General features: G+C 41.1%; 1 protein-coding gene and 1 long non-coding RNA gene across 2 annotated transcripts; one reads left to right on the top strand and one right to left on the bottom strand.

Moving 5' to 3' along the window:
• Nucleotides 1-186: 186 nt before the first annotated feature.
• Nucleotides 187-2,305, bottom strand: LOC110560486 (C-X-C motif chemokine 5-like). Its single transcript, XM_021656441.2, has 4 exons — nt 2,099-2,305; nt 1,838-1,973; nt 1,628-1,711; nt 187-1,326 (listed from the first exon to the last, which is right to left on the bottom strand). Exons 1-4 carry the CDS (start codon nt 2,205-2,207, stop codon nt 1,266-1,268), a joined length of 390 nt encoding a protein of 129 aa, XP_021512116.1. The 5' UTR covers nt 2,208-2,305; the 3' UTR covers nt 187-1,265.
• A 1,023-nt stretch (nt 2,306-3,328) lies between these two features.
• On the top strand, nt 3,329-12,493 carry LOC132652818 (uncharacterized). The gene is made up of 3 exons (XR_009590374.1): nt 3,329-3,477; nt 5,009-5,153; nt 11,006-12,493. It is a non-coding gene; the product is annotated as an uncharacterized LOC132652818 (long non-coding RNA).
• The last annotated feature ends 15,167 nt before the right edge of the window (nt 12,494-27,660 follow it).

Genomic DNA, 27,660 nt, shown 5'->3' with positions numbered 1-27,660 from the left:
TTCTGATGTCCAGAATGAATAGCCAAAAGGGGATGATCTGAGAGGTTAAAACAGTGCAAGGAATTAGAGGAATGGGGCTTTCTGAAAGCTGCCGGAGAAAGCTGCTGTGGTGTTAACTTGCAGATTATTTTTGTGGAATTCAGGGTAATGAGATTCACCATCATAAAAAATCAGAAACAACATAAATGAAATTTAGAGATACTTTATTTTTTCTCAAAAAAGTAATATGAACAAATGAGACACTTTAAAATGTATAATCTTAAAATGTGTAATGATGCATACATTAATTTCCTTATAACAAAGCAATAAAATTCTTTAAAAGACACTATAGACACCTAATTACCTCAGCAATGAAACATATGTTTGGAAGAGGCAAAGCAATATGTTCATATTCAGACATATTAAGTATGTTTTCAAAACTCTTAAGTGTATATATATTGCTAAAGTTTCTCTCACTAGAAATAACCTTTAAATGTGTTTCTTATGAAAAATAGGTAAGGATTTTACCTACTTCTTACTTTCTTCACCTACCTAAAATATATACTTCGTGATCAAATAGTAATACTAATAAGGAGTTGATAAATAGTGTACAGCTTGATGAGTAAGTCATGACATTATGCCATACTAAGAAGACATCAAATGTCTAAAATTATAAGATGAGAACACATTAACCCTTCTAGAACTTACACTTTTAGAAATTCTAAATAAGGGAATGTATTCTGCACAGATTTCTGCAAGACATACCAGCTTTCTAATATAAAAGTTACATGCCACCCCAGCCTCATACGTTAAGAAAGCTCCTTAACACACCCAAGAAACAACACCAAAAGAGTTCCCATTTCTTGAGAGAGAAGGGATGACCATATCTCCATCAACAGCTTCTGACAGAACTTCATTGGTCTGTTAACTCCACAGCCTTCTCATGAACACTACAAGACACACCACACACACACACACACACACACACACGTTTTCTAGAGACACAATGCAATAGTCACCTTCAATTCAAGGCATTCTGAAAGGTTAACAACCTATGATTCTTGGCTTACACACTAAAGTGCCACATATTCCAATAGTGTAACAGATAGTGAAACAACAATAGGAAATGCTTTGCTAAAATAAACTTGTAAGATGAGCAGAGAGCTTCCAGGACTACAGTTTCCACTTCATCTTCAAAGCAGGGGGTTCACAAAGAAAATTATTGGTGGGGGGGTTTCAGCTCATTCTTCTTGTCTTCATTGGAGACAGACTCCTCAGAAATGTTTCTATTGACTACTGGACGATTTTTCCAGAACTCGTGCATTCCTCTTAGTTTTCTTATTTCCACTGTTGAGAAAAACAGTTTTATTAGTAACTAAAATTCCTCACTGTAGCCTAACACACCACACCACACACACACACACACACACACACACACACACACACACACCAATAATGTGTTCTGGGTTATTGCTCAAATATGTGGAATTTGCAATAAATACTTTCCCCGGAACACCTTTCCTTCTGAATCCTTTTATTCTAAGCCCAGTTTAGAATGTGGCACCTGAATCTCAAATCCTACAGAGAGAATAAAGACTTTGCCAGTCTGCAGAAACTAAGAAACCCCAAAGACCAAGGTAGCAAGTACCTGTCCAATATTTTCTGAATGATTTTCTTTATCAAAGGAGCTTCTGGGTCCAGACAGACCTCCTTCTGGCTCTTCAGTTTAGCTCTGCAGAGGGAAAGAAGAGGATGTGCAGGTGAGCAATGGTGACTGGAGACCGAGGCAGGGAGGAGGGACCCAAGTACTTCCTTCCCCCAAGATCACCTGCCGCGCCAGGGCAGTATCAGAACTCACATGACTTCCACCGTGGGGCACTGTGGACCTGCCGCGATCACCTCCAAATTAAGGATCATTTTGGGATTAATTCTTGAAGTTATGGTTAAGCAAACACAGCGCAGCTCTGTTCTGGAAGCAACGGCTGAAGGAGCAGCTGTGGAGGAGACAGGGTTAGAGAAGGGTGCTGGGAGAGCCTTTCCCTGCTCCTGGGACCAGGTGACTGCGGTGGCCCGCTGGGTTGTGTCAGGCACCCTGCGTCCCCGCAGGTGCCGCTCTCACCTTCAGCTAAATGCTGCAACACGGTGAGCATCAGCAGAACCGCCAGCAGCGTGAACTGCGAGCCGGAATGACCAGGGATGCGAGCAGAGTGGCGGGGCAGGAGGCTCATTGTGGACAAGATCCTGGACCCGCGAGCACCGGTTCGGGATACGCTGGAGGAGGTGTGGAGATTTGAGGCTCTAGAGCACTGTGGTGTTCTCAAACCCGCTGGGCCCCTTTTATCTGCCCTTGCCCCTTCCTCCAGGCAGGAAACTCAAGCTTGGAGATGCTCGGGGAAATTCCCTGGACTTGGAGTTGATTGGGGAGGGAGGGGTATGGGGCGGGGGGAGGGGGCCAGAGGGCCTGAGCTGGGGAGGAGGACGGCTAGGAGGAGTGGCCCTTTGCCAAATCAGAGGAGAGGGTTGTAGTCCCGCCCCTGGAGCAGAAGGCTGCTGCTGTGTCAGGGCTCCCTAAGGACAGCTTTCACAGCTAGAACGGACCTCTGCTCTGCGGATATCCTTCCTTTCCATGTAGAAGACTGGAGCCAAAGGAGTGAGGTTTGACTTTAGAAAAACCTTGCGTGGGATTTTAACCGTTATTATTGCAAACACTATTGTTGGCCCTGGGGAGATGGCTCAGCAATTAAGAGAACTGTTTGCTCATGCAGCAGACCGAGGTTTGGTCCCTCCAGAGCCACATGGTGGCTCACAAACTCCTCTAAGTCCAGTTCCAGGGGATCCCACATCCTTCTGGCATCCGTGGGGACCTGTACCCACTTGGTGCACATACAGATAAGTAGACATGCACAGACACTCATGAATAAAAATAAATTTAAAGTGTATGTTTAAAAATATGAAGACTATTTTTCATTCAGGAAATGTAAACCCTGACTAGAACTGAACTAAAAGGAAAAAAAAAAAGTTTTCCTCCCCTTATACATGGGTTACTTAATGATTCTTTGGGATTCTGCCAGTTCTGAAAGCCAAGAAAATATGATGACAGTGTCTTTACTTTAAACCAGCAGCAGGAATGCCCTTCAAAATAAAAGCTGCTTACTGAAAGTCCTATGCCTATAATTTAGCAAGTGTGTGTGTGTGTGTGTGTGTGTGTATGTGTGTATGTGTGTGTGTGTGTGTGTGTGTGTGTGTGTGTGTGTCCTAGTTGGCTTAGTAAACAAAATCTTCACAAATCACGCAGGAAATTGCTTTGGAAGGATGAAAAATACTTCTTTTTGCTTGTTCAATTAGGAGTGGTTTTGTTCTTCATGAGCAAGGTGATTCCAGACTGAAGAAGTACCAGAGGTTCCTTGGTGTGCTTTCTGGTGAGGCTCCTCTGCCAGGCTCAGATTTGATGAAGTTTGTAGAAGCTGAAGGAGGTGCAAGCAACAGAGACCCTCATCTGTGAGTTTGCTCCCTGGATTAAATAAATTCGCCAGCAAGATTGCATCCATCCCCCAACCAACTTCTTGGAGTAGGGAGAGATGCTTCCCGGAGAGCCTTCTGGGGGCTTGGGTGGGGCTTCAGGCTTTTCGCTGTTCATGGGAAGTTAAAGATGCTCTGTAGCCTGAAAAGACCTCCTGACGATGAAAGATGGGTGACTTCCAGTAACTAAAGGTCTTAGCACTAGGGCAGCCATGGCTATCACAGTAAGTGCTGTGTTGGCTTTCTTTTTCAGAGATATCACCACAGCTCCTCTGGATAGTTCTCAAAACCTCTGGCCTCATACTAGGCTGGCAGAGGTAGTCTGTAAATGATAGTAGAAAGACTGCAGTCCCAGAAGGAAATTATTTTACTTGTCCTCTGTAACCGTGAGAACTTCTATCAACTCCACTCATCTCATTTGGAGTAATACCACTTCCATTGCTGGGCAGGAAGCTGTCTTAGACTTTTGAACTTCCATTCTGGAAGGAAACTTGTTCCAGCTGAAGGAAGTTGGGAGGTTTGGAGATGGCCCTGTCAGAAGCTAATGGGAAGTTGTGAGTCCAGCAGCTTCCTGATAACTATCAGCATCACACCTGACTCAAGGAATATAATCCTTCATCCTGGGGAGTGGCAATCTGTAGCCAGCAGCACGTAGATATATTAAACTGGCCATTTAGAGATTAGACTGTATCTACAAACAAAAGATAAGCTTAATTTCAATTTTTTTAAAACTGACTATTGACATTGGGCAAACTCAACCACAGAGTATAAGCCACATTATGCTAAGACTTCTAGTTTAGTGACATAAGCTGTTGAGTATTTAGTGTGTCTATACATGTACACACATACACACACTTGTACATACCCAGGTGCGTTCCAGTTATGCCATTTTAAATATAATCATGGATACAAATTAGTTTTGGCACAAAGTGATAAGATTGGGTAAAGGCCACAAAATGAGGGTAACAATTCCCCTTCACACTGTTAGAGATGTGTGTTTTTTACCTGGTGTGTACTCTGAATCCATTTTTCGTGGATTACTTACAGAACCAAGGAGAAAAAAAAAACATATGCCCGTAGCTGACACTCTAGTGATAGAAAGTCCAGTCTATAAGGACATGGTTGGGTTGCCCAAACTCATCAGGAAGCAGTATGTAACCTTGCCTAGCCTTCCAATGAAATTGTTCCGGCCTTCTGCCATGCCTGGCTCCTGTGTGGGCATCTCTGACATTGGCTTATGCATGGACAAGTAAGAATGTGGGTAATCCAAAGATTCTTTGAGTTTGAGAATGACAGCTTTAATGCCGGTGAGCCCAAAGCACTTTAACACAATTGCTTGGTGTTGCCAATTTAATGGAGTCAGCTGTGGTAAGTACACTGCATCCAAAGAGTAGAAGAAAGCTGTGTGTTAGTTATTCCCAACAATAACAAAGCAACCAAAAAGTCTACTGTCATCCTTTCAGCCCCAAGTGTTTCCTTTTATGATCTAATTTTACTTTTAATGTCACAGTTACTTAACAGGAGTGAAGACATTTGAAATGGCTCACAGCAATCAAACCACTTTAAGGAGCATTCTTTTCTGAACCACACACTGGATCCGTTGAGAAACTTTCTTCACTCTTAATTAGCCACAGAAATCGAGGCCAGTAAAAGAAGTAAGTGCAGAAGTGGAAGCTGAGCCACTTTGCAAATCTGTTACCAGAACGTTTTAATGGTTTCCAGGTTCCAAACTGCTTTTTTCATGGTTGTTGGTACACATCCCCCAGGCACTCTCCACAATCTGATAAAGCTCTTTATTGCATTACTGAATGGTACATTTACAACTACTGAATTCTCAGCACTCAGGAAGGCAGAGGCAGGGGGATCTGTGTAAGTTCAAGGCCAGCCTGGTCTGCAAAAATGAGTCCAGGACAGCCAAGGCTACACAGAGAAACCCTGTCTCAATAAAACAAAACAAACAAACATAATACTGAATTCCTCAGTCTATCTATGCTTGTCTTTGACTAATAGTCTCACTATAACTGCTTCATGAAACAGAGTTTATAATCCCTTATTAATGTCCACTGTGTATTCTACCTCAAGGCTGATTGCCCTCTACTCCTCCAATAACCTGTCCGAAGTTTCAAGTTCATTACTGAGTTGTCTATGAGAATCTTATCATGTGGAATGAGGGTAGCTTTTTATTTTCCGAACTCTTAAAGAGAAATTAAAGAGAAAAGGTGAGGAGAGCTGCTTGTCCTTTAACCCCTCTACTTTTAGAAGTCTACTGCTTTTGTTTGGCTTACTCTCATGTTGGAAATTATTTCTTACTTATTCCTAAAGACAATTCAAATGATAACTTTCATTCTTTATAGTCTGCCCTATTAAGCCCAGACTACTGAGCCCAGATAAACCCTTGATATTAAAGAAAGGAAAATACTATAACTAAAATATTGATCACGTCACCCATTTTCTGTGACCTTGCTGGAGAAAAATGACAGAGGTGAAAATCTAATGAAGTCACACTGTGCTGATTGTCAATAATGTGATAGGGTTACTCTAATTACCCTAGTGTAGTAATTAAAGATGCTGCTATATCGGTATAAGGAAAAAAGTATGTGGCTGTGGAAAAGCCACTTCCTCATATGCAGAAGGCAAAAGCCGGTACCTATCGGGTTAACTTTGCAATGTCAGTAAATCTGTTCCTCCCTCCATCTTGGGCTTGACCACCAGTGAAGAAGCAGGATCACTTGGGGAATAAATTTGTTTTAAATTTTTTTTTCAGCATTAAGGTTAATATCAGGAACATTTCCTCCTTTCTCCTCCTCTTCTTCTTTTGTTCATTATCTATTATTTTCTTTCCATTCATTTCTGAGTAATTCTACTTGAGAAAAGAGTAAATCAAGAAACCTTGACAGAGCCCACACTGAGTGAGATATACAGTAACTATAGCTAACCAGATCCTTGCCAATTTCTGCTTAGATGCACACTGCCTCTTTTTGCAGACATGCCCAAACCTAAATGCTTTTTGTGAACAATAACAGCTGATAAATATGGGGAAGGGGAAAGATAGGAAATAAATTTTTTAATGTTTCTGAAAGCCTTGGGCTTCTCAGAAAAGGAAGAATTTATAGCTTTCCTCAGAAATTTAGTCTGTGCCAAGCTAAAATAACTAACTAAATAGATAAATAAATAAATAAATAAAGATCTTTTTTAATGGTAGCTGCTCTATTTAATTTTAAGAGCTAATGAGGTGGCTCAGGAGCAAAGAACATTTGCTGCTATTGCAGAGGACCAAGTTCAGTCCCAAGAACATATATCCGGCAGCTCACAACTTCCTGTAGCTCCAACTGCAAGGGAGCCAAGGCCGCCTTCAGGCCTCCAGGGTTGCTTATATGTACCGGGTACGTATACAGACATGTAAAATAATTTTTAAAATGTTAAAAATATTTACTAGCTTTGAAAAAGAACTTGATGGTTCTGTAAGAGTCCTTCATTAGGAAGTTAGATATTTAACACTGTGTTTAGTAATGGCTGTTTGCCGTGTGGTTTCCAACCACCATTGCCACGGCTTCTCAGCCTCTTGGCTAACATCAACTGCAGTATCTGATAACCACTACCTGCATATATATATATATTGGCAGAGCATTTACTTCTGCAAAGCCTCACAGTGTAAGTCAATATACGTCTCCTGTTTAATACATAGTAAAACTTCTTTACTGCTCTAACAGGAGAGATTGGGGTGCATTTCTGTATTTATCATATTATTCGTATTGTGCATATTTATGCATATTAGGTATCTATGCATGATCTATGTATTTCCTTTACAGTCACACATCTACTTTTCTTATTACTTAAAAAATCTATATATCAAAAACTTTGTACTTGACAGCACTCAAGGCAGTGACTTATGAGCCTGAAGTGTGTTTTATGGGCGAGTCATGACTACTAATCTTTTGTTAATCTGGTTACAAATTCCTAGTGAGTAACTACTCTCAAGGACATTCAAACGTTATTTTACAAGAACCTGGAATTAGGAAATTGCTCTCACTGACATTAAATGTGTTGCAACACCAAGCCCCAAATCACAAAATCCTAGAAATTTTGGCTAATGTCAAATTATGAATACCTTGTTAGCCACCTGAACTTTAGGGCACGGTTCTCTCTAGAGAATAAATTGACTGACTTCAGTGTCAGACTTTGAGTCATTTGGTTTCCAAAAAGTTCGCTATTAGTAAATCAGACTTTTATGTCATTTGCTTTGGAACAGAATGTGCTTTGGGGAAAATCCTTATTTGTTGCCTAATTTAAATTTGAGACCAATAAATGTTAGGAGAAAGTATTATATCATAGAAAATAGAAATATAATAGTGGTTGGTGTATTAGAACGAACCATAAAAGACTGGTATCTGTTACAATGTGGCTACAAAACATAGTTTGGGGTAATGATATCTAAATAGATAGGTAAAAGAAATTTTATATCAAAATGTATAGTCAGAATTCTGTGGTGAGTTGAAAATAAAATAATTACTCAAGATGAGAGCCTATATAGAAAAAAAATCCTTCTTCATCCATAAATATTTACATGACTTCCCATTTTCTAGTCATTCCTACAACTTTATATTGAAAGTCGTAAGAGCACCTTAAAAAACGGTCCCTGTAAAACTGTTGAGAGGAACAGGTGGAGCAGCTATAAACACTTTTAAAATAATTGTATAGCACATTTAAATTAAGGTAAAATTTACATAATGAAATGCACACATCTTCCAGGTACAGTCTGTGAGTTTTTAAAACTGTCAATAGTTACTCAAGACAGAACATTCTCACTCTCCAGTAAAACAAGTGTTATTTACACACACACACACACACACACACACAATCTCTCTTCTGAAGAAGAAACCACTACTATTTTCAGTGTTAGTTTTGCCACTCCTAGCTTTCACATGGTCTTTTGTGCAGGGCTACTTTTGTTCAGCTTAATGCCCTTGAGATTCATTCATGTTATCATGAATACTTGTAACACATTTTTTTTTTGTCCCATTGACTAGTCACTGAAGAATTCAATGAAGTGTTCAGTTATACAAATGTGTCAGTATTATTTACTTATCCATCTATGCATATAGATCTGAATAATTTTCCTTTTACAGTTAAAAGGTTGGCTATTATGGAGCCAGTGAGATGGCTCAGTGAGTAAAGGTGCCTATGGCCAAGACCGATGGCCTGAATGCAAGACCCTAGGACTCACGTGGTAGAAGAGAACGGATTCCCCAAGTCATTACTTCCACAAGTGCATTGCACTATACTCGTGATCATAAAATTTCTTTGGTGTATGGTAGGAAAGATATCAGCATAAAGTTATCACCACTTTTCACTGTGAGATGTGGCATCTAATTATATATGTGCATAATTTTTAATTTGAATAATCTCCGTGGAGCAATATAATTTCAAAGAAATGCTCCTGTTTAACGTGAGAGAGGATCAGCAGTTTAGACCTGCAAAATCCCATGTGTTTTTGGAAAATGTCTTTTAGGAATCCACCTCCTGTGCTATGAGAGGCTCAGTTTATGCACAGAGCCCACAAACAAAGGCACAAGGGCACTCCAGCTAAAAGCTCCAGTTAAACTCCCAGCTTTTTCCTTCAAAGCAGATCCAGTTTCACATGACTGTAACACAAGCCACAGGAAGCAGAAGATCAGTCAGATGAGTCTGTCCTCTAATAAGCCTAGACTGTAAATATTGCTTTTATTTCCTCAACTGAGGGGATGAGATAAGGGCCATTTCCAAGCTGATATAGTGCTTTCTGAATGCTCGCTGGCTGGTTCAATTCAGCAGTTCTAACCTAAACTCCTCTCCAAGCTGACTAGTTCAAACTGTCTTCTCTTGGCTTCTGACTGAATTGCTCTGCCTGGCCTCAAACTAATCCTGGCAATATGTTTTAATCTTCTGGGTCATTCTCTGATCCATAGCTTTGTCTAGCCCTTAATCAGACATCATTTTCAAACATGGCTGCTTCCTTCTATAAATTAACCTTACATTTGTTATTTGGGATTAAAGGTGTGTATTAAGGGAGTGTCAGTATTCCTGCCATAACACATAGACCTAGAAGGTGATTGGTGTGATTCCTTGACAGAGCAGCCATGGATTAAAATTCTTCTACACCAGACAAACACTAGTGCAATGTAGTTGCATCTGTGAATCAATATTGTTTTAAGCCACTGAGCTCAGAAATAGATTTCCACACAGCATTTTCATTTTAATGACAAATGCATAGTAGTAGAACTGCTAAAGCATAGAGTATGTATATATTTACTCTAATAGATCTGTAAGTAGTTTTTAAAATAGCCTAACTTGCTTTGGCTCCTGTAAAATCTTTAGTAGCTGACAACTCATGTTGATTTATTGTCTTTCAGTTAGTACTTTATGTTTATTGCTGATCTTCAACACATTTTCTTATTATTCACTTTACAGCCTGATTGCAGCCTCCTTCCCTCATTTCCTCCCAGCCCCACCCTCATATCCCCTCTCCCATTCCCCCATCCCTTTATCCTCAGAGAAGCAGGAGGGGGAGCTCACCCTGGGTACTAACCCACCCTGGTACATCAAGTTGCAACAGGACTAGGCACATCCTCTCCCACTGAGGCCAGTCAAGGCAGCCCTGCTGTGTGAGAGGGATCCAAAGGCAGTCAACAGAGTCAGAGACAGCCCCCCTCACTCTAATTGTCAGAGGATTCGAATGAAGAACAAGCTGCACATCTGCTACATATGTGTATGGGGTCTAGATCTAGCCCATGCATGCTCTTTGGTTGGTGCTCTGTGAGCCTCCATGGGCCCAGGTTAGTTTACTCTAGGTCTTCTTGTGGTGCCCTTGACCCCTCCTTCTCCCTCAATCCTTCCTTCCCTCCCCACTCACCCCCAGGGACTCACAACACTCCCTGAGTTCCACCTATTGTCTGGCTGTGGGTCTCCGCATCTATTTCCATCAACTGCCGGATGAAGCCTTTCAGAAGACAGTTATGCAAGGCTCCTGTCTAAATTCATCTTATAGTTTAGTTAATTTTGTACATTTAAATTTTTCTGCATAAAATATTATTTTCCATTCAAAGAAATATATTTTACATCTTCCTTCTGCTATTTATTGATTCTTGCCTTACTGTACTGACAGTAGTCAATAGCATAATTATGGGGCTTACATGGTACAGTAGAAGTAACTGTCCTGTTCTCCTAGAGTACGTAATATTATTTGTAGTTTTCTCTAAGCGATTAAATGCACACAACTTCTTGGGTTCAACTAACAAATTTTGGTGACTTCTGAACGTTTGCTTTTTACCACTCTTTCTTGCTCTACTTCTGCAACATCACACGACATCTTCATAGTTCTATTGGCGATTGCAAAATACTTATTGCTATTTAGGACCAACAGGTCCTTTGTGCTGAAGTAGGAAATTGTACTTAGGGCTTAATTTCAGTTCTAAAAAAGCCAGTGCTGTCTACAAGATGTTAACAAGATTTTCTTTATCTTTTACTCCAGGTAGATCACTTAAGAGCAAGTACCAGCAGTTTCTGGAATGTCACAAGCAGTGATGTCATTGTCTGTGATGTCCCCACAGGCATTTATCTCCATTTCCAAGATTATTTTTGAAATTTTCCAAGTTGACTTGGAGATTTTTCTTGACATGCTCTATGTCTTCCGTGTGACACAATCAAATGTCCATGATGTAAGAGTCGGCAGCGTTGATTGCTAGAATCTTGTGTCTGTCCAGAGGGCCTGTTAAAGGTTGTTAAAATCCATCTTCTGGTCATGAAAGTATACTGTGGCCCCACACTAAAGAAGCCATTCAGATGCTGTCCAATTAGGGCCAACACTGCTGATGCTTCATAACCACTATATTAAGCAATGTATTCAACTATTCCCAGAATTATCTGGAGTTCCATGACCATAAGAACTTCATTAAGCTGCACAGCTGCCCCAAAGTTTTTCAAACATCCTCATTTGATGGCAACCATCCATACCAGCTGTTTCTCACTAACAGGACCCTCACTCTCTGCTTTGCACATTCCTTTCCTGTCCTAAGGATAAATTCTGCTTTTCGTATATAGGTTCAACTTCTTGTGCTTATTCGGTGAATTCATCATTTCTGGCATACTTCTCCAGAATCTTTACTTTCTGCCACTTTAATAATATGTTCCTTTCTTGTTGCCTGTTTTCTCCCTCTTCCAATGTCCATCCCGTTTGCCTTTCTGAGTGAGGATTGATCATCTTACCCAGGATCCTCCTTCTTGCTTAGCTTCCTTAGGTGTACAGATTTTAGTATGTTTATCCTACATTATATGTCTAAAATCCACTTATAAGTGAGTATATACCATGTGTGTCTTTCTGCTTCTGGGATACCTCACTCAGGATGATCTTTTCTGGTTCCCACCATTTGCCTGCAAATTTCATGATACCACAGAGAACTATTGAAAGATTCTACCCAGCAAGGAATCAAAGGAGATGCTGACACTCATAGCAAAACTTAGGGCAGAGTGCAGGGAATATTTTTTTTAATTCTTTATTAATTACACTTTATTCACTTTGTATCCCCTCTGCAGCTCCCTCCTCCCATCCCCTCCCAATCCCTCTGTTACTCCACCCTCTGCATGCATGCCCCTCCCCAAGTCCACTGATAGGAGAGGACTTCTTTTCCTTCCTTCTGATCCTAGTCAATTAGGTCTCATCAGGAGTGGCTGCAGTGTCTTCTTCTGTTGCCTGGTAATGCTGCTTCCCCCTCAGGGGGAGGTAATTAAAGAGCAGGGAATCTTATGAAAGAAGTGGGAGATAGAAAGACCTGGAGGGGACAGGAGCTCCACAAGGAGAGCAACAGAACCAAAAAACTGGGCCCAGTGGTCTTTTCTGAGACTGATACTCCAACCAAGGACCATGCATGGAGATACTGTAGAACCCCTGCACAGTTGTAGCCCATGGCAACTCAGTCTCCAAGTGGGTTCTCTAGTAAGGGAACTGGGACTGTCTCTGACATGAACTCAGTAGCTGGCTCTTTGATCACTTCCCCCTAATGGGGTAGCAGCCTTACCAGGCCACAGAGGAAAACAATGCAGCCAGTCCTGATGAGACCTGATAAGCTAGGGTCAGAGGAAAGGGGAGGAAGACCACCCCTATCAGTGGACTGGGAGAGGAGCATGGGAGGAGATGAGGAAGGGAGGGTGGGATTGGGGGAGGAATGAGTGAGGGGGCTACAGAGGGGATACAAAGTGAATAAACTGTAATTTATAAAGAAATAAATACATTTTTTTAAAAAAAAGAAAAAGAATTTTTAAAAGAGACCACAAGCCAGCTCCCAGACAATGGCTTGTTCCAGACTAAGACCTAGAAGGATCAGCCTGTGAATGTGGTCCATCATCCAGGGAGGACAGATTGTCAACTAGAAGGAAATAATTAACTATTGGAATGGCACTTGAAAAGTCAAGGAAGATTAGAGCTAAAAAAATCATCCGTTGGACTGGACGTATATTGAAAACCTAAAGGTGCAGGCTTTAACTCCACTTGCATAAAGCAACTGAAGAAGACTCTTGCTATAAAATATGAACATGGTTGGATTTGCATTTTACAAATAATTTATTATTAAAGATGGCTGCAAGAAAAAAATAATAAAAGTAAAAAAAAAATATATGTTCCACTTGTTGTGATTTTAATTTCCTTTAAGTCCTTTAACATATCTCCAGCTCTACAATTGTTCCCTGATGATCCTAACACCTCATTTAATGTGAGTCCCACTGTAAAGACATAGTTCTCTCGATTTGTGTCATAATCACATATATCTAGCACTATTTGCCTACTATATAAAGAACTTGATGTACTGAGCCCTGTCAGGAATCTAAGTAAAGTTATTTGCTTGTATTAAAGGCGTGGACTCGAGTTTGAGGCTAGCGCTAGCATTCCCAATGCTATGTGAACTTGAGCCTTACCATCTTGCTTACAGTCACACAGCAGCCCATCCCCAGGAAGTCTCATAGCCCTAAGCTACAGTCCAGACTGCACAGGACAGCCTTTAACCGTGCCACCACACTGATCCTTGCAGAGTAAGCACATAGGTTTATAAACTCAATTTCATTCTCTTGTCTCCTATAAGAAAACGTAAGTTGTGGTCTTTATGACCTTGGATTAGGCAATGGTTACTTAGCTATGACTCAAAAGCACATGCAATCAAAGAAAGTTTAAAGGTTTTCAAAGGACAGTGTCAAAAAAAATTATAAATAAGGGCTGGAGTAATGTTTCAGCATTTAAGAGCACTGGCTGCTTTTCCAGAGGAACTGGGTTCAATTCCTAGCATTCATATGGTGACTCACAAACATCTGTAACTCTAGTTTCAGGAGATGCGAAGGCACTGTATGCTGATGGTGAACAGATTTACACACGAGCAAAATGCCCACGCACTTAAAAATAATAATTTTAAAACTTTAAAATAAAAAAATGGCCCAGATATTTGCAAATCTTTTATATTAAAAAGATCCAGCATCCTGAATATAGAAAAACTCTTACACTGCATCAACATAGCATCCCTACGAAACACAAGAAATTATAGAATATATATTTCTATGAGAAGGTCCAGTAGTGAAGGGTGTAACTTAGGGAGAGAGCACATATGTGGCACATGTAACCACCTAGAATAGGGCTCATATCTCAGTTTTCTTGCAACAGAAAGCTTTCCAGGTATTTGTTTCAGAAGCTGTTCTCTCAAACACTAAGGAAAAGACAGAAGTTGTCATGTTGTGATTTGTAGTATTCTTTCCCTCACAGTCTTCAGAGTGATGAACACAAACTCATCATAATGATCTTTCTCGTCATTCTCTAATAGTCCTGGTATTGGTCACCATACACGTCAAACAGAATTTTTAAACAGTTCAACCACTTAGGTCATAGCACTTGTGTTTCTGTTTCTTTCCTCCAACTGAATGTCATATAAACTCTTATATTTGGTCTTGGTCAGTTTTTCCTCATGTTCCCTTCAGCAATAAATTCAACTTTTCCTAAAATCAATCTCTCTCTCTTCCCATCCCCCCTCTCTCTCTCAGAAACCTTCTCAATTTATTCTTCCTGCCTTCAAATACTTCTATAACGGTTGTAACAGACACTGTGTTCTGCAAAGCAAAAACATTTACTATCTGGTCTTCTACATTAAAAAGTACATCAACTCCTAACCTGGCTGAGAAATGAGGATGGATTGGACTAGGATCATGTAGATGAAGCTTTACAGATGTTGGAATATTATATATTTTGTAAATTTAACCTTTAGGACATGGTGATAGGTTGAATACAGGTGAAGAAATATTTGAAAACATTCCTATTTTTTGATGTACATAATTGAATGTATATTAATGACAGTCATTGAAATATGAAAGACCAAAGAGAGATGTGCTTATTTTTAGTGGAATTAAAAATTATTAGGTACCAAGGTGACTGTGGCTTCATAGAATGAGTTTGGTAGTGTTCCTTCTGTTTCTATTTTGTGGAATAGTTGGAAGAGTACTGGTGTTAGCTCTTCTTTGAAGGTCTGGTATAATTCTCTGCTGAAACCATCTGGCCCTGAGCTTTTATTGCAGGGGAGACTTTTAATAACTGCTTCTATTTCCTTAGGGGTTATAGGACTATTTAATTGATTTACCTGGTCTTGATTCAGCTTTGGCAAGTGGAATCGGTCAAGAAAATTGTCCATTTCATTTAAAGAAGTTGTGGAGAAAAGAGAACCCTCCTTCACAGCTGGTGGGAATATAAACTTGTACAACCACCTTGGAAATCAATCTGGCGCTTTCTCAGACAATTAGAAATAGTGCTTCCTCAAGATCCAGCTATACCACGCCTAGGCATATATCCAAAAGATGCTCAAGTATACAATAAGGACATTTGCTCAACCATGTTTGTAGCAGCTTTATTTGTAATAGCCAGAACCTGGAAACAACCCAGATGTCCCTCAACTGAGGAATGGATACAGAAATTATGGTAAATCTATACAATGGAATACTACTCAGCAATAAAAAAAAAAACAAGGAAATCATGAAATTTGCAGATAAATGGTAGGAACTGGAAAAGATCATCCTGAGTGCAGTATCCCAGAAGCAGAAAGACACACAGGGTATATACTCACTCGTAAGTGGATATTAGACATATAATATAGGATAAACCTACTAAAATCTGTACACTTAAAGTAATCAATAAGGAGGACTCCGGCTAAAATGCTCAATCCCCATTCAGAAAGGCAAAGAGGATGGACATCAGAAGAAGGAGAAAACAGGGAACAGGACAGGAGCCTGCCACAGAGGGCCTCCGAAAGGCTTTACCCTGCAGGGTATCAAAGCAGATGCTGAAACTTATGGCCAACCTTTGGGCAGAGTGCAGGAAATCTTATGTAAGAAGTGGGAAATAGTGGGAAATAGACCTGGAGAGGACAGGAGCTCTACAAGGAGAGCAATGGAACCAAAAAATTTGAGCCCAGGGGTCTTTTCTGAGACTGATACTCCAACCAAGGACCATTCATGGAGATAACCTAGAACCCCTGCACATGGCATGCCCATGGCAGCTCAGTGTGCAAGTGGGTTCCATAGTAATAGGAACAGAGACTGTCTCTGTCTCCCCCTGAAGGGGGAGCAGCCTTACCAGGCCACAGAGGAAGACAATGCAGCCACTCCTGATGAGACCTGATAGACTAGGATCAGAAGGAAGGAAGGGAAGACTTCCCCTATCAGTGGACTTGGGGAGGAGCATGCATGGAGAAAAAGGAGGGAGAGTGGGATTGGGACGGGAGGAGGAAAGGGTTTATGGGGGGATACAAAGTGAATAAAAAGTGTAATTAATGAAAAATAAAATAAATATTTTAAAAAAGAATTATTAGACATAAAAGTATGAAATGTCTATGAAACAACCAAGTTGGCTGTCGTGGAAGAAGTTATTCATAAAGTTCTTTACTCAGAAAAGATACTGTCTATGACTCATATGTGAAGAATGTTGTATGGACTCCTTATTTTGAGACAGCTAGAAAGAAGACCACAGCTGGAAAGACAACGTTTTTAATAACCGTCACTTCTTTTTGTGTTTCTCAGCATTTTCCAGCTTCTCTGGAAGCTTGATTTGTATTTCACAAACATTTTCTATAACTCTGCAAAATGAGAGCCTGATTTGTTGTACACATGCAAGAGAACAAATGTTCCAGGGATGTCACATGGATGGCTGCCAATCTTTCAAGTAAGGCTTTATGAATTTCAAGCCCATTTTTGTGTTTTCGTTTTACCAATTTTCTTGCCCCAAAGTGTCTTCCTACTGGCGACTGGCGGGATGTCAGGTGTCTTTTCTCATTTATTTCTCTAAGGCTCTAATAGGGCAGGCTCACGGTAATGCTGCTACAAGTGATTTAACATCTTCGTAACATCTTTATAGGTAGCCAACTCTTGTTTCACATAAGAATGACAGTGATTCCACCCGGGAACTCTGCTTCCGTATTTTCTATTAATAGATTTGAAATGAAAAGAAGAGAATATTGAAAATTGATGCTCTCCTTAGTTAAAAGTTATTAGCACTTGGATCATGAATTCTTCTAAAATTTCTCAAGACAAAAGGAAAATAGTACAACTAAGGCATGAGCTACATTGGCTAAATGATTATTCAGGGTCTGAGCAGTCTGCCCAGTATGACTCATGGCAAATGCCCCGGTGGTAGCTCCAACAGCCGCCAATGAGATGGTAGTAACTATGGTGGCTGTAGTTCCAAGATCCCTTTTTCTGTCTGAAGAGAGTCATAGCGTGAGGGGCATCAATGGGCACAGGCACCCAGTGAGGCATGCGAGTAACCAGGACATACATAAATTTACTAGCATTCCAGCATTGGGCAAAAAAGCAAGTATCATTACCACAATTACTTGGCTCTATCTGGCTAATAATGAATAAAAATGGGGGATATAGACAAACAGGTGTGGGCTTATAGGAAATATTATGAGAAGCCTTAACCCCCTCATTGAAACATCCTGCGTCAGTTCTAGAACTAGCAGTGGTGGTATCCGAGGTCTGAGTAGGTTCAGGAGACCATTGCCCCCAGGAATTAATGCTCAACTAAAAGAAAGCTTGATGGTGTTCAATCAGAGGATTGACCTCGGGCAGGAGCAAATTGATACCCTATGGCAAATCGCTCAACTTGGCTGTCAATGAAAATATGCTGGACTTTGAGTCACTAGCATATAACATGAGAATTTTTCCTGTGCTGCAAATCTGTCTAAACAACTGTCGAGCTATATTTTAGGTAATTGGACTGGAGAATTTGATACTACGAAGGAGCAGCTGAGAGTGGCCATTGTCACAGTAAATTCTACCGGAGTGGACGCAGGACTAGCCACAGGATTATCATCATGGATTGCTGCAGCCATGAATCATCTGAAGGAATGGGCGGGCATGGGAGCGTTAGCAGGCCTTCTGGTGTTGGTCTCCTTGGTTTGCCTGTGGTATATATGCAAGATTAGAGTCTCACAACAGTGTGATGCAGCCATGATCATTCAGGCCTTTACAGCCATTGAAGCAGGACATTCGCCCCAAGCATGGTTGGATACCATAAAAAGCTAAAATGTTACGCTCAGGATGCGAGGCTAAGCACTGCACTCAGGGTCAGCCGCTTTGGACCCAGAGAAGAGGATGTCTGATTGCATGCGGGTTGATACCCCAGGTCCCGCCTCTGAGAAAAAGGTATCAGACGGGTCTGATGCTCTTTGGGTGGATGACACCTAAATGAACATCGGTACAAAGTCCCAATTTATTTCTAATATCAGAGATCAGACCTCTCCTCTTGCCTGATGCGTCTAAAACAAAAAGGGGGAACTGTAGAGAGCTGCGGAATGCTGTGCCTTAAAGGTGGAGCTGGTTTCCGCCTTCCACCTTCCCGATGGTGAGTGCTCTCTGTCACAAACAATTCCACATTTGGCTAAGGCTGAGGATCTGGCTTGCTTCCATGTATGTGGACCTATCTGCATTGCCCACGTGGCACGCCTGGGTTGGCTACCCAGAGGCTATTTAAGCTGTGGGCTGGCTTTCCCCAGGGTCCGAGGATTGTTCAAGGTTCCTGAATAAACTGCATTGAAAAAAAAAAAAAAAAAGGAAAATAGTGCACATTTCAATTTTCTCCCACCTTTAGCTTCTGGTCACGAAGAAGACTGGCTTTGACTAAGGTACTATTGTGATAACTCACCAGAATTTTAGAGGGGACATTAATCACCCCATGTATGCTATTGTCACTACAGCCCAAGCTGAATCTTGGGCCCCGCCCCCATTTCTATCTGTTCTTTAAACACTACAATTTTATAGTTTCCTCAAGGAATCTCATCCTGGTTACTGGCGCTGACCTTCAGAAGCTGTTTCAGTTAAGTAATACATGACCACATTCACTACATAGATATCAGTCATCAACTGTATGAGTAGCAATCTGTTCTCTTGCAATGTTAAGCTGTAACAGACATAGTCAAGAGCCAGAAATAGGCTGTAAATTTATTCTTCCTTCTGTCCCCAGTTGGCTATTAAAGGCATATTGCTTAGAAATGGTCTTTAGTAAATTCTGAGCCTGACTTGTGGCTAAGAGACTGAGTCTAGGTGCATTTCTTACCCTGTGACCCCTCTCTGACTAATCCTTTGTGGTCATCTTCTTGGTTTCAAACAGTTGTCTCTCTAGTGGGGAACCAGTTGGCCTCACAGTGGGAGGTAGGTAAACTACTTCATCTTGAGTTTATACGAGTTGAGATTAGATGAATTCCACTTAGGAACTCTGGCTTCCCACACTCTTCAAAGCTTTTAATACGAGGCCATGACCTCAGTGTGCTGTCATGACCACATCAGCTTCTATAATCAAGATTTAAGCTGAGGTTCCAGGACTGATGTGACGGTTCTTTCATTTTTCCACAGGTTAGGCTTGTAGTACCACTGCCCTCTCTGGGTTTTGTTTAGGTCCAGTTATTACCAAAATCGATGCGAGTGATGACTCACTTAGCATCACCCAGCTCTTCACAGAAGCATCTCACTGAGGTGATCATCTGCTCCCCTGTTTTCTAAGTGAGCCTAACCTGTCAGAATCAGCTCCATCGTGCCTCTATCTATCTATCTATCTATCTATCTATCTATCCATCCATCCACCTATCTTTCTACCTACCTATTACCTGTCTATTCTCTCTCTCTCTCTCTCTCTCTCTCTCTCTCTCTCTCTCTCTCTCTCTCTCACACACACACACACACACACACACACACACCAGGAAACAGTTTCTCAGCATCATTATAGTAGTACTTTCAATTATACTAGCCTTTTGATAAACATCAGGGACTTTTACATTCACTTTCCTTCTTGTTTCCTTCCTCTTCTTCATGTTCTAAACATTCATGCACCAATCTGTACTAGTAAGGCATTAGGAGTAAATCTTAGAAATATTAAGGATCATTGAACATCCTCCTAAGCCAGACCTTGTCCACAGATTTTCATCACTTTCCTTCTTTCAAACGATTGATCCAACTCCACCTCCCTGGGGTGGTGTAGCCTCTCCTGAGAAAAGCGTAGTTCTGGAATCATAGTTTTGACAGATCAGGGACACTCTTGTAGTCATTAAAGACCTCCCCTCTCTCAGCTGCAGCACAACCTTCAAAACGGTTAGTCTGGGGAACTAAGGGACACTTGAGGGGGACAAAAAAAAAGAAAAGAAAAGCTAGAGGAAAATTTTTGCTTTAGGTTAATTTCTTAGACTAGGGACTATAAATGTCAATTTTTAGATGAGTTCTCAAGTGTCTGCCAACCCTAACACCTTGCAGAGTTCTCACATACCTTTGAATCTCACTACCACCACCCACTCATCGTCGGGATGTTCTATGTAGGAAGAAAGGTACCTTCACGGCTCTCGCATCACGTCTGTGTGGCGCTCTCAGTTCTAGCAGGCAGAGGGGGAGGCAGTATAGCCGTGTGAGTCTTAGAACCACTCGGTTTACTGTCTGGCAACCATGGGAAAGGTGCCCCATCAATTCTATCTGAGCATAGCAGTGACTGAGGATTTTTGGACTCCTTTTTTCTCTACGCCAGAAACATGGAGGGATTTCAGTGGGCTCTAAGCAAGGCGGGCATTGGACACGTGACAAATGTGTCTGATTATTTTTTTTTTGTCAGGTTGGCCTAGAGTTACCTGGGAAGAGGGAGCCTGAAATGATGATTATCTTGATCAGATTGGCGTGCCATCAGTGCTGTAGGAGATTGTACTGATTGATGACTAAGGTGGGAGAGCGCAAGCCACTGGGGGTGGCACAATGCCTAGGCGGGTGGGTCTTTGCTGTATAAGAGAGCCGGTTAGCAAACCAGTAAGTAACATTGCTCCGTGGTTTCTTGCTCAGGACTTCTGCTTGGCTTCCTTCAAAGATGGCCTGTGCTCTGGAAGCATGAAATAAAATCTTTCTTCCCCTACAATGTTCTGAGTCACGGTATTTTAGCATAGCAACAGAAAAGCAAGAAAAGCAAAGTAAAGCAGATACTATGACAGTGTCTGTGATTTCTAGGAATGTCTTCTAAATATTCTCTCTGATTCATTACTCCTATTCAGGTGCCTTAGTCTTCAGAGACTAAAATCAAGTTGAAAAAAAAAATGTGTCTAACACTTCAGAATCAAGATGAAGCATTGCCTGGCGATCACCTGCTGTTGCTGTGCCATTAGATACCATGCTTGCTTTCTCTTACCCCTCCCACATCGCTGCTGCCTTAGTTTCCAGGAAAACATTTCCCTTTGCTTGTGCTTAAACATCATCAGCTACTTGTCCTCCCTGCCGAACTTCCTGGAAGTCTCATCCATTTCCTTCTTTGTCCTCTTCTCATTACTGGAAAGCCTCCTGGGGAAACTGATCCTGTCAGCTGCAAGGGTGGAGCCAGAGCCTGTGCTGCCACTGACGCTGTTTTGCTGATGGTTCTTTGTGGGTAAGGTAGTTTCCCACCACAGCAGGACAACTGGCTTTCAGCCTCTTTTCTTTCCAGACGAGCAGTCTCGGGAGTCACTCTCAGACATTCCTCTTCTCTCTTTCTGAGGAGACGCTTTTCCTCAGAGTCCATCCGCAGATGTGATTTAAACAAGTACTTTTATGTGAAGCTGTTTGTTTCATGTAAAACACAACAAATCCGTGCTTCAATGTCCAACAAAGATTCATTTGTTACTGGTCAACTCATCCAACAGAGGGGCCTACAGAACTGCTCCTTATTACTCAGCGACAGAGACGATGAGGAGGTTCACAATGCATTAGCACTGTGAAATATGAAAAGCGCCAAGTGAGAACCCTCTAATATTTGTCCCCCAGTTGTGCACTTCTGTTCTCGAGACTGCTGCTTCTGAGGACGGTTTTGGCCATCTGGTTGCTTTAATCGAGTTGATATGTGCATCACAAATATTGGCATCTAACATTTTGGTAAATACTGGAGTTGTTAATTGATTCAAAATCCATTCAAGAGCTCTAAGCAGTCCCCCAAATCTAATCTCCAGTGGTCTGACTGACGGGAGCCTATATTTAGATTTACAAACCTCCTGTATGTCTAGTGTTTCAAGATGTTCCATTGTACAAAGAAAGTAGGAATAACAGCAACTATAACAAAGGCCTTCTTCAGTGATTTCTTCACTCCAGTTGCCATGACTGGATGAGCAAATTCACGGCACGCTGTAAATTATTTATTCCATCTGCACAGCCAAGGCTGTCATGCTTTCTTAATCCATTGATGGCCTTATTGCTGAAATTAGGTGTGAGTTGCCTCTGACAACCATTACTGATATCAAGTAAAGTTGATCTGAAATGATCCTCTTGTTGCTGGGACACGGAACACTGGACAATGGCCTAAAAGGAAAACAGGACACGGTGTAACATGACTTCCTAAATCCCTTGCTGAATCAGGCCTTTAGTTTTTCTCAGCTGTTTTCCTCTTTTCCTCTGACATGTGACCTGGTGGTACCTTACCTCCATTCATGAAATGAAGAGGGCTACCCATGTTAACACTAGAAGACAGTGCTTGTCTTCTACACACACATTTTAGCAGTTGAAAAAGCAGAATGGTCCCAATGGCTTGACTGCACTGAGTCCTCTTCTGTCTTTCCTTCCATATCCGATCAACAGTCAACACCAGCCTACCAGATAATAACAACCACTAATAATAAATAATAAGGATTTTGTGTCAAGTGCGTTTTATGAATTATCCTCAATTTAATGCTCCCAGTTTTATTTTATTCCTTGTTTGGATAAAGGTTTAAGATTTAGATACATTGGTGGATTTGACCAAGTTTACCCCAGATGGTGGACTTGGAATTCAAAGCCAGACCAGATCAATACAGGTCACCAATGCCTTGCCTCTCTAAAGGTCTATTTTGCCTATGTACAGCTTTTCCTCATAAAAAAAAGAGAGATAGAGAGTTGACTTTCCCAATGGCAAGAGAAGTATGCCAATGATGTCACTGTATATTTTTCATGATCCCATCACTTGCTCTCTACCATCTTCACCAGAAGCCATGTTTCACTGGCTTCCTTCTTCTTGTATGTCACTTCTTCATTCATGACATTTTATTTTCTAGTTATATATCTATAATAAAATAACTGAAGATATAGCAATAAGCCTAGCAATGTTTCTTTCAAGAAACAGTGATGTTATTTGAGGGTTGAGGTTATAGTTGACAAGGCCTGAAAGGTGATGTGTGTGTGTGTGTGTGTGTGTGTGTGTGTGTGTGTGTGTAGACATATTTGTACATGGTGCTCCTATACAATGAAATTGGAATAAAACCTAAAAGATGTAAAAAAGAAATCATGGAGCTATAGAAAAATTGGCATGGAGCAGCTAGCATGAAGATCACAGTGCAGGAATTTGCTTTGTGTAATTTAAAGATCGGCGTGGCTAAGCAGTGTTAACAGTAGTCAAAGAGGTCAATAGATGTCTTATAGGGCAGAATAAAAAAATTTTATTTTACCATACATAGGTTTTTTGAATGGAAGAGTAAAATTATTTTTTTCTTAAAGTTTTACATGCTACATAAGGAAGAGAATAAAAGAAGATAGAGATCAAGATCCGGGTAAAGCCTGTTGCAATTGTTCTAGTGTGAGATTAGCATCCCTTGGTGTCCAACATCTGTGGCAGGTGACAGGTTGTGGGGGCATGGAATGTCTTGAGAAGGAATAGCTTCAGGGTTTCCTGATGAGTTAGGAATGAGGCATAATACACCCGATGCACTCTGAGTGACTCTGAGCCTAGCCAGGATAAGAAGAAGCATAGAGTTACCATCACTGAGACAAGGAAACCCAAGAAGACAATGGATGGGAAATGTTGGGGATTTGGGGCCTATCTATGAGAGGAATCCCTATTAGAATACCCAATCAAGGATATGAAGCAAATTTTTTGATACAGGAATGCATAATTCAGCAGGGAAATCTGGGCTGGCATTGTATTAAATTAAGGGTCATCTTTATATGAACAGTGTTATATTCTAAGACCTGAAGTGGGTCTTAGAGGAATAAGCATAGAAGAAGAAAGAATGTGATATCACAATGTTTTCCTAGTCTAGCCAGACACCAGACACCCCTTAGAGCTAAAATATGTTCAAGTCAGTCTTTGTAGTGGGAACTTGTCTTAAAGTTGAGAAAAACTTTTTCCTATGTCCACTGCCATATAAACAAGATATGGTTTTCTTTTCCAAGATTAATTCATTATCTCCCTATAGGATCTGATTTCATCTATCCTTTTTTTTTTTAATGTTAGCATTTAATTAACCTTCCTGGGTGGCTTTAAGCCACCAGGACACAGACACCTTCAATACCCTTAATCAATCTCTTCAGCTCTTCTGCCCAAGAATTTGGCCTTCCCGATGACAGGCTGCTTATGGAGCTTGCCCTTCCCCGGAACTTTGTAGCAGCCCAATGGCCCAATATCCATGATGGGAGCAGCTGCAGTCTTGTTTTGTTGTTGTTGTTGTTGTCTGTGTTCATTTGTTTTGTTGTTGTTGTTATTTATCAGCATTGAACTGTGTCTGTTCACTGACCAGTGTCCACAGTTGATCCAGGATGACAGTTGGGCAGAAGCTCTGGTTTCTCTTTAAGAGGTAATGCCTCACACCAACTTTCTCTCAGAGCAGCCTGGATGATGTTTGTCGAAGTTGATCAGCCTCCTGGGTATTTGTGGTACTTACTGATGAGGTCCTGACCATGGCTTAGGTGGCCCGGAGTTCCTGGGTCTTCCTCAGTCCTGATGGCATGGCAGCAGCAGAAAGGAAAGGCAGAAGAGCTCATCTATCCTTAACTATACAATTTAAACCATTATCTCAATACCCTATTTCAAATTAAAATGAAAATACATAATTTTTCTCCTTCCCTTTGCCTTTCCCATGTATTCCCTTACTTGGTTTCTCTCAAACGTATGGCCTCCATTTCTTTGTTGATTGTGTATGTGTATGTGTGTATGATGTATGCATGTGGTGTATGTGTTCCTAAAAATATAAATACAAGCTATACAGTCTGTATTGTGTCACTTACAAGAATACTTAGAGCTGACCACTGGTATTGAATAACCATTTGAGGATTCTTCCCTAGAGATGACTATTTCTCCTGCTCTCCACATTCCTGAGTTGTCTATAGTTCTTCATCTAGGATTAGGGCCCCATGACATGTCTTCATTTCATGTTAGAACATCCATGGGCATTCTCTTAATCCAGCCCCAGCTCACATACATCATCCCAGGCAAACCTAATTTACACCTGTATCCAGGATTTGCCTTTGCCACACTTTGTAATAAGACATCTGCTTTCTGCGATCTTTCACCCAGTTATCTCTTACTCACCATCAACCTCGGCTCTATCACCACTTCCTTAAACACTTCTGACTAAGCCAACTCTCACAAAGGTAACCAATGTTAAAACACACATAGAAAGTTGGGAGCAGAATGTTTTATTAAAGAAATCACATAAAATTATGTAGAAAACCATCAGAGTGAATTGCATAATATATATAATACCTCAAAACCTCTTGTCTCTCTATATTTACTAAAGAGACAACATATTTACCTTCTACTTTTTCTCTTTTTTCTCCACCCCCACTGTGTGTGTGTGTGTATGTGTGTGTGTGTGTGTGTGAGTGTGTGTGTTGGTTAGCTACTACCAGTCACGTTAGACCGTCGGCTCCTCAAGAGCAAAAGCTACTTGGGATCCATTTGATCCCTTAGATCTTTATTGACTCTCTGGACTTCATCTCAGCACTAAAATACTATTTTGTGGAGAGGAGAGTGTGGGGAGTGGCTGAAGTAAGCCCTGAGTGAAGGAGTGTTGTTTTCATGAGCATAGCCATGTCAGGACGCCAATCCCGTAGACCCATGGGGATGGCAAGGCCTTCCCCAGGTCAGCTCACGGGAATGACAAGGCCGTCCTCTGATCTGAGTACAGATGTTGGTTGTGTGTGCAGAAATTATCAACCACAGCTTCTTCTTCCCAGGTGACTGAAATGTGCAAACCTCCCACTCCATATAACCCCCTATGAAACGTAGTTAACTAACTACATCCTTAGAGTCTCACCAATATGACTGTCTAAACATGGACTGAACAAGGGCTTCAACAACTGTCATGCTAAAGTAGATGGGCCATGCGGCCTCAACCACACATGAACTACAGGCTAAGGAATCCCAAGAATGGGAGAAATAGTCTTCCCCAAGGAAGACCACCAACTGGTTACCTAATACTGGACGGTCAGCCCTGAAAACAGATACGTAAGAAATATTATACAGCCTGAACTGGGTGAATTTATATATTTAGAAATACATATATGTATATACTTATATATGTATGTTTATAGCAAGAATTAATGTAAAAAGAGGCTACAAATTTGAGAGAGAGCAAGGAGGGTTGTAGGGGAGTTTGGAAGGAGGAAAAGGAAGGGGAAATGGTGTAATTATATAGTAATCTCAAAAAATAAAAGAAAAACTAACTTTCCAGCTGGTGCCCCTCCATCAGAGCACACAGCTCACCAGATCCCAGCTTCTCTGTGTGTATGTCTGTTGTTCCTTCATTCCCATCACCTGGGTCACATCGAGTCCACAGCTCTGCAGGTTGCAACAGGATGGAGTGGATGACAGGTGCAGGAACCGATGTTTGAAGTAAAGTCAGCCTACTACCACACTTCATAGTGCAAAACTTTGTGGGCTTTTCAACAAGCCCAAGGATTTGAAAACAACAAGGTTTTGCACCATTTTATGAACTTCTACAATACATAAATAGATAACGAGGTATCTTCATTTGTAACTGCTAGATGAAATATTAAGCTCAGGAAAGCAGATATTACCCAGAATTGGATTATTTCTGGAGGACTTTAGAAGTCAAAAACTCCCTAAGAATGACAGTACAAAATTTTTTTTTCTTTTCATCCTCTAGAAAATTTAGATGACATCAAAATTAACAGGTTGACATTTTATCTCCGTGTATGGATACGTCTTTCTTTACCTTTGAAGCTTATTTTTAATCTGCTCTAAAATAGTTGCTTCTAGTCTTTTGCCCTCTGTTCAATTTTCTTTTCAAAGAGAAAGTGTGATGAATCAATATGGTTGAGTGAGAGACGATATTCAAGTGCAGGGAGATGGAAGCCACCATCCATCCATAACCAGGACACCAGTCGGCTACATCTGCAGCAAAACTTACTCTGTGCTTCTCCTGTGCGTGGTCCAGAAGCTCTGGAGCTGGGGCACCTGTCTCTTCCTAGTTGAGAACTAGTTTTGCCCTCACTGTGGCAATGTCTTTGCACTAGGGCCTCGGATATTCTGCTTCCCGATGTTGGCGAAGACCTTGGCTGAACTCCTCAGGGGACTTTTACAGCAGTGCGTGTGTGACCCTGGATGTCATTGTTGGCAGCTAAGGTAACCATCGTCCCCTTTCATTTTTCAAAACCAACGCCTCCCACCCACTTGTGCTCTCACAATCCATTCTCAAAAAGGAAGAAGACAAAGTAGAGACACAGTCAGACCCTAAGGCTTAATCAAATGGATTTGGGGTTGGGAAATTCTTGTAGAGGTCCTAGTGCCTTTAGGGGGATAAGGGGATTGAATAGTTCATTTTTCTGGATCCCATAGGGACCAGACTGGATCTGATTGTGAAAATATACTCTTTGTTTTAAATACTCCTGTGTTTTAAAGGAGCAGAAGAG

The sequence above is a fragment of the Meriones unguiculatus genome, chromosome 3, assembly GCF_030254825.1.
Source record: "Meriones unguiculatus strain TT.TT164.6M chromosome 3, Bangor_MerUng_6.1, whole genome shotgun sequence".
Taxonomy (NCBI): domain Eukaryota; kingdom Metazoa; phylum Chordata; class Mammalia; order Rodentia; family Muridae; genus Meriones; species Meriones unguiculatus.
This window is presented reverse-complemented; position numbering and strand designations above follow the sequence as displayed.

Excerpts from the sequence above, each read along its gene's own strand:
- LOC110560486 (XM_021656441.2), bottom strand. The coding sequence starts at position 2,207 with ATGAGCCTCCTGCCCCGCCACTCTGCTCGCATCCCTGGTCATTCCGGC. Across the intron at positions 1,712-1,837 it reads TGCCCCACGGTGGAAGTCAT|AGCTAAACTGAAGAGCCAGA; the intron begins GTGAGTTCTGAT and ends TTCCCTCTGCAG. Across the intron at positions 1,327-1,627 it reads ATTCAGAAAATATTGGACAG|TGGAAATAAGAAAACTAAGA; the intron begins GTACTTGCTACC and ends TTTTCTCAACAG.